A 7,566-nucleotide genomic window follows, 5' to 3' on the forward strand; every position below is an offset into this window, starting at 1 on the left:
AAAAATACAAATACAAACTATATCTGAAAACACCTATTTGGCAATTTTATAACTTTAAGGAAAAAAATCAAAGCAATTGCAGATGACCATACAAGATAAAGATTAAGCCGTAACTGAAGTGCTCAAGCAAGTAAAAAAAACAAAACGCATGTGTTTTTTAAATAGTTACATTGCTACAGTTCTTTATGAAATACCTTTATTATTAAACAACTATTCCAGAAACCATTCCATGTTAGTGGTGCTTATAATGTGCACTTCAAGAAGGAAGTCAAATGTTCTAAAACCTATTAGGAGCCGAGCAAGCATCTATCTGACCAGCACCAATATAGGCCCCATTTACGGTATTAGAAACACTTGTTTCTCCAGAGAGTTGAGTTTTATTTTTTTGCTGTTTTAATTAAAAAAAAAAAATTAGAGTAAAAACCGCTGTTATTTTATATTCACTGTAGTCATGTGAAAATTCCTCCTAAACCGGGAGGGTTAATCATGCAGTTTGACTGCATATAGCCACCATATATATATATATATTTTTTACATTTGTTCCTTTCAACAAGCAAGGAAATGACTGATTCATATCCATTACCAGCAATGAGTGCCATAAACTTCCTATGGATACTGTGCATCCTTCAACGATCTCTGGAAGGATGTTTAAATGTATGTTTGTTCTCACAACAGTAGTATATAGTCCTTTAGAAATCCAAAAGACTTTTTAAAATTATTGTTAAGAAAGGTGCTTGCTTTTAAACAAATTATTCTGGCAGCACTAGTGAATTACGATATCCTTCAATATTATTTCTACCATAATATATACATTTTAACTTCCATGCCTCTAGAAAAAACATCTACAATACTTTTCATAATATAAAAATATATTACAAATCTGCAAAATTATTTACAAGCAACGTCTTTATCTATATGCAACAATTTTTTTGTCTCCGTACAAGACGAACAAGATAACACACAATTTTTTTATTCCTATTCCTGTAGGTTAAGAAAATCCATAATTTCTTGCTTAGCAAAGCAAGGAAACCATTTAATTCTTTTTCTTTTTATAGCCAACTTTGGTGCATAAACGATTGTATTCCTAGATGTTTTTATTTTTTTAAAAATACATTTTTTTTTTAACATCTATAAAATTTTAGGCCAAAAAGGGGAAGGGGGATAAGAGATTCTTCAGAAGCAAACAGGAGTTTTAAAGGCCAAGAAATATATATATATATGTATATATAAAAAAGTCACTACCCTTTTTTTTTTTTGCTGTAGAGGTTATTGAAGTCTTATTAACTTACAGTAATAGTCTTATAGAGAGGATCAGATATATAGCAACACTTAACATCTATCATCCTCTCAAAATATACATTTCACTAGAAATGGAAATATGCCACCAATCATTTGCTTAAACATGATAACACCACTTAGGGTTATGTTGATAGGACACCACAAGTTTACAAAAAGTGACTATGGATTACTCTCCACCAGACTCTGAGGAAAGGGACTCTAGTGTATGTTTAGGTTCAGTTTTCCCAAGGATAAGATCCCCAAGCCGCTTGTTTACAAAAAATTAACTAACTGCAGGGAAGGTTGTCAGTGGCAACGCAGCACCCACCACTTCACCCAAGAGAAGCAACAGAGAAAAAAAAATTACTAAAAGAAAAGCAGCAAGCATGCAAAGCCGTCAAAGAGCCCACTGTATTGCCAGACGAGTGCTTGCCCTGTCGTCCATCGGACCACTCTGTGAAGATATATACTGATAGAGATTCATATATTCCGCAGATGCATCTACTTTGTTCACAGAATGGTTGTCACCGACAACAGGGCGGTTGGGCCAGAGGGGGCCTGACCAATGTGCAACTTCAGTTCTAATTCCGTGGCCAGAGAAAAAGATGGTAGATGAAGCGTCCCCCACTGATCTTACTTTTACCTCTTCAACCTCTTCTGTGGCATTGTTCTAGGAAGGAAGACGAAACTTGGTGTTAATGCAGTGGGTCTCAAACTTGTTGAAATGGGACCCACTTTTCTAAACTGGCTTTTCTTTTCGGGACTGACCCTTTAAAAGTTACTGTCCTTTGCAGGACACATTCGCGTCACAACGCCACGCTACTTTCCCCCTCCTCCCGAATAAAAACATAAGAATTTCACATTTGTTAACACTGAACCAGTATTTCACGGCTATGCCCTTCATCATAATGCAGATGCAAAACAGGGGGACCTGGTCTTCCCGGGTCTGCTGAATGAACATGCTTGAAGGCAAGAGATACGTACGCCAAGAACCAGGAAGCATACGCTCACCTCTCCTGAACTGACACTACAATATGCATCCCCCCACCCCAGAAATATGTGGATATGCCTCACGAATATGCTCAAATGCCTTCCTTTTTTTTTTTAATGTATTTTTATTGGTTTTCAGTATATAACATAAATAGCATTTCATATTTCCATTTTACAATACTTTTGGAGCTTTTTGCCCATAGATTTTTAACCAGTTATCTAGTTTTTGCCATCTTTTCTTAAACACACTATCCATTTTCCCCGCTAACAACATGTTTGTTTTATCCATTTCTTTTATATCTAAGATGTTTGTAATTAATTCTTCTCTGCTTGGGATTTTGTCTGATTTCCAACATTTTGCTATGGCAATTCTAGCGCTTGTGAGGATGTATAAAATTAAACGTGCATCATTATATTGTATATTATCAGGTAAGATATTTAATAGGAATATTTCTGGAGCCAAATTCAGGTCTATACTATTTATCAAATGCCTTCCAAAGGTGAGCAGGAGTCCTATAGCGAGGTTTCCCCACTAGTCAAAGGCAGAGAACGGTGTCTTCATTTTCCAACAGGATTCTATTTTTCATTCCCCCACCCCACCTCATATTATTAAACTGTTACTACAGAGTTTTTCACGCTATCTCCTATTCTGATTTCGTAACCATCCCACCCCGCAAAGAAGTAGCATATTTGATGCCAGGAGCCAAAATATCAGTAGCGCTTTGCTTGTGTTTCCAGGGCGCTTTATGTCTCTGAATTTTTACAAAGCCATAAATATATTCTAAGACATCAGACAACTCATTATGGAGACTGAGAATGCAAGCAGAACGCAGATTAGTTTCCCTACCCAGCTGTAATCAGATAGGCCAAACCCAGAGAGAGCTGTACAAATTTATTTGGGGTGTGTGTGTCATTTTCTCTGTGCAGTGGAAGCCCCCGCACTTCAGCTGGTCCTGATTCAGGGGGCTTTCTGACTTTGGGTGTGTGTGTGTGTCAGGGAACAGCCCACACATGTGCGTATCACACATAACACTTTGGATCCCGGCTGCTGATTTAGATGAAATTCCTTTTCTACAAGTGCACTTAGCACAGCAAGCTGCCTGTAAATATCTGCAACATGACACTATGCATACCTGAAAACAGCAGAAAAATTATCACGGGATGTAATACGTTATAATTTTTCTTTTGTAATCACCTATTAAGAAGCTCTATACAGTAAGTAAAAACAAGACCTGGAGCTGACTGTGGCTCAGATCATGAGCTACTCATTGTAAATAGTCAAAGCAATGGTAATGTATGGCTGCGAGAGTTGGACGATAAGGAAGGCCAAGCGCCGAAGAACAGATGCTTTCTAATTATGCTGGAGAAGACTCTTGAGAGTCCCTTGGACTGTAAGGAGATGAAATCAGTCAATCCTAAAAGAAATCCTGACTATTCCCTGGAAGGGCATATACTGAATCTGAAGCTCAAATACTCTGGCCACCAAATGAGAAGGGAGCACTCACTAGAGAAGACCCTGATGCTGGGAAAGACTGAAGGTAAAAGAAGAAGGGGACGGCAAAGGATGAGATGGTTAGACAGTGTCATAGATGCAACGAACATGAAGTTAAGCAAACTCCGGAGGACAACGGAAGACAGGAGGGCCTGGCGTGATGTGGTCCATGTGGTTGTGAAGAGTCGGACTCGACTGTGCGACTGAACAACAACAACATTAAGACTACTGTTTAGTGTCAAAGTTTAACAGCATATGTTTCCCTCAGGGGAAAAAAATGACACACCAGAAAATTCTGTTTTCCCAGGCAAAATATAACACAATTTATTAAAAAAAACACTGGAAACTGAAAGGTAAACCAAAAGGCTTACTAGATGAGACAGTAAGGCTTCAGACTGGATGGAGGTGTTCATCATACTTTTTGAACTCTCATATCAACAAATGCAGGAAGACCCCAAAGACGTCCGGAGACATCTTAAAGACAGAGTCGTTGGTCTTTAAGGTACTGCAAGAGTCCTCTTGGTTGTTGCTGCGATAAGAGTAGCAAATCGACTTCCATGGAATTCATAGCCATATAGAAACCTATGATGCAGCCTTACACTGAGCAGGGCCATCTAATACAGTCTCCTTCAACTAACAGCAGCTTTAGGGAACATTTCCTTTCCATCCCTACTGCCTAGGATCCCTTTTAACTGGCACGCCCCCAGGACTGAACCTCCCAGCATGCCCCTCATTGGGCCACGCCCCCCTTCTCCACATCAGATTGACTATTAGCAGTGAAAATTTCTGAATTTTCTGTGGCAGGATAAAAGTTTTGTTTTAACACATTCATAAATGTCGATTTCACAAGCATTACAGATTACTTTTGAGGGAAAAAATGTACAGAAGATATAGTCGTGGGCATTGACAGCATTAACACAAAATAAATCAACTTTTTAAGAAGCAGATTAGAGAATCCAATCTCAAGCAACAGCTGATAGCCAAAAATTAACTATGACACATCTTGTACTGAGTGCAAATTTCAAAGTAATACCACACGTATTACAGGCGGACTATAATAAATGTAAAAGATAAAATTTGGACTTCAAAAAAAAATTGGTATACAAAAATTGGTATACAAACCAGTATGTGATCTTAACAGAAGTGATCTTTCAGGATTCCACTGTGTGTACCTCCTTTACTAGACTTTCTGTACACCAAGCACAAAAAAGTAAAATACACTTGGTAAATACACACGTTACCTGTTTCTCAGTCACTAGAGTTCAAGAATTGTTACATGAGCTTAAACCTCCAAACTTAACTCCTAGATGCTGCCATTCTTGGAAGATTTCAGTTTATCAAATGTTACTCGTCAGCCCTGATTTTAAGCAACGAGATTACTGGGGTGGGGAAAGGGGAAAGACATTAAGGAAGATTCAAGGAACATTAAAAGTCTGCATCATCTGAATCCCCTTGGCAGCTTCAAAAAGTTAACTGAGGTTTAAGGTCATATTGAAAAAAGAGAAAGTTCAAAACTGGGAAAGTTACCTGTATATGTTTGGATCCAGAAGCAAGGCAGTATCTTTTGGTAGTTTTGATAAATGAACTACTTTAGTTTTTAATTGATGTCGCTCACTTTCATTTACCCACACATCAGGCAGACTATGAATAAATAAAATAAGAAGTATTCAAAAATGGTCAACCCTTTTTTCCCCTGTCACCATAAGCACAAGTGGTACAACTAAACCATCCTGAATTACCTTTTTAAAACAAAATCCTTGCTGATAATTTAGCTGTACGAGAGGTTCGGGCCAATGAACCTTTTCCCTCTAAGTGCAGTATCTGTTACTGTTAATAAAGCCTTGCTGTAACTGGTTTAAATGTTAACTTTAAGAGGAAAGCGCCGCTGGACGACCAATTCATAGCACTTACATTCCTATTCTCTGAGATAATGCCAGATGAAAGCAGCACTATACGCAAAGGACAGATATTCCGGATCAAAAGGACTCGGACCATTAGAGATTAATAATGGGATTGTAATTTTTTTTTTAAAAAAAACCTTTCCTGCTAAGACTCACATTTTTAGTTCTGATTAAGGCAGTATGAAGGGAGGATGAAAGGAGGATGAAAAAAGCTCAAGTGAGAAAAACTCCACATGCCGGATGCATCAAAGAGGAAGGATCACCTGAAGTCTGCTGTCTTCTGAGATTAAACAAGGCAGCAACCAGACAGAGGGCCTCCTCAGTGGTGGCACCAGAACTCGGGAACTCCCTCCCCTTCCGTCGCCATCTTCCACCGATGGATGAAGAATTTATGTTTTGCCTGGGATTCCCGCAGCGATCCCTACTTCTTTGCCCTATGTTTTAATGTTTGTGCATGTGTATTCTAGCTTTAGGAGCTGCGGTGGCTCAAGTGGTTAAGACGCTGAACTGCAGGCTGTGGAAGGTCGGTAGTTCAGTAGTTCGAGACCTGAGCGTGCCGCAAGACGGAGTGAGCTCCCGTCTCTAGTTCCAGCTCCTGCCAACCTAGCAGTTCGAAAGCAAGACATTGCAAGTAGATAGATAGGTACCGCTTCGGTGGGAAGGTAACAGCGTTCCGTGCGCCTTGGTGTTAAGTCATGCCGGCCACATGACCACGGAAATGTCTTCGGACAGCGCTGGCTCTTCGGCTTTGAAACGGAGATGAGCACCGCAACCCTAGAGTCGGATTCGACTGGCTTTCGAGCAAGGGAACCTTTACCTTTACCTTTTTATTCTAGCTTTGGGTTTCTTTTAATCGTTTTAGTAATGTTTGTTTCTAACAATTTATCAAGTATGTTTTTAATCTGCTTGGAGGCCCTGGTGAAGGTAGAAAGGTGGTATGAATCTTTTTTAAAGAAAACAAATATAAATAGCTTCATATACTTCTAAGGCCCAAACAAGATATTACTTTTACCACATGACATTTGGATTAGTCTCCATGCAACACTTTTAGACTGAGTTCCTGATGCAAGTTCCCCATGCGACCCAAACTCTGAAATGCTGCAGTGGCCTGATCTGGCTTAGGACCTTGTCTTGGGGGAGGGGGCGGGGGAAGAAGGCTCAAGCCCCTCCTCTCCCCACCCCATAATCCTGATCCAAATTGGGTCCCTGTGGCCTTTCCGAATTTAGTTTGTGTGGGGAACCTGCAGCTGCCATCTGGCTACAAGCTCCTGTGCTGGCGGCCGTGCATTAAAATTACCACCGAGACCAGTCCTAAACACAATACAGGTATTTTAAATTCAGATCTGCAGTCTTCAGCACTGAAAAACCTGACCGAGAAGAACATAAGAGAAGCCATGATGTCTCTGGCCAATGGCCCATCCAGTCCAACACTCTGTGCAAGATCATGGCGTCACCCACAAGCAGTGTTCCCTCTAAGCTGAGTTAGTGTGAGCTAGCTCACACTAACTCAGCTTAGAGGGAACATTGCCCACAAGTATATTTAAAACTTACCTTTACAAGGGCAAATTAAACGAGTCGAGCAACACTGGGCTATGCTCATTATGTGACTAGTGGCTCAATGGAAAAACCAGGTGCAAATTCAGGGTAAGAGACATTTCCCCCCACATGCAGTCTACCGCTTTCATTGTCACACGTGCACACGCACACAGGCGACACCCCGATGTCAAGATTCAGGGTTCTCTGCTCAGGATAGGAAAGAACCCAGCTTCTCCGCCATGCTCCCTCCTCCTTCCGCTCGTGCAGAGAGCACAGTTTAAGTCCTCCACTTTGATTACGTGTAGGCAGAGGTCATTTCGGGGGGGGGATCGCGGGGGATCGCAGTTCCCCCGGGTGAGGTACGGGGGC

General features: G+C 40.5%; 1 protein-coding gene across 1 annotated transcript in view; it reads right to left on the reverse strand.

The window, feature by feature from the left end:
- Positions 1 to 914: 914 nt before the first annotated feature.
- Positions 915 to 7,566, reverse strand: part of AEBP2 (AE binding protein 2) — a 56,817-nt gene continuing 50,165 nt past the window's right edge. Inside the window, exons 7-8 of the mRNA XM_015421328.1 lie at positions 5,288 to 5,401; positions 915 to 1,948 (exon numbers count right to left, since the gene is read on the reverse strand). Coding sequence (XP_015276814.1) covers positions 1,918 to 1,948; positions 5,288 to 5,401 — 145 coding nt within the window. The 3' untranslated portion in view covers positions 915 to 1,917. The remainder of the gene's footprint in view (positions 1,949 to 5,287; positions 5,402 to 7,566) is intronic.

The sequence above is a fragment of the Gekko japonicus genome, unplaced genomic scaffold (assembly GCF_001447785.1).
Source record: "Gekko japonicus isolate JY-2015 unplaced genomic scaffold, Gekko_japonicus_V1.1 scaffold473, whole genome shotgun sequence".
Lineage (NCBI taxonomy): Eukaryota > Metazoa > Chordata > Lepidosauria > Squamata > Gekkonidae > Gekko > Gekko japonicus.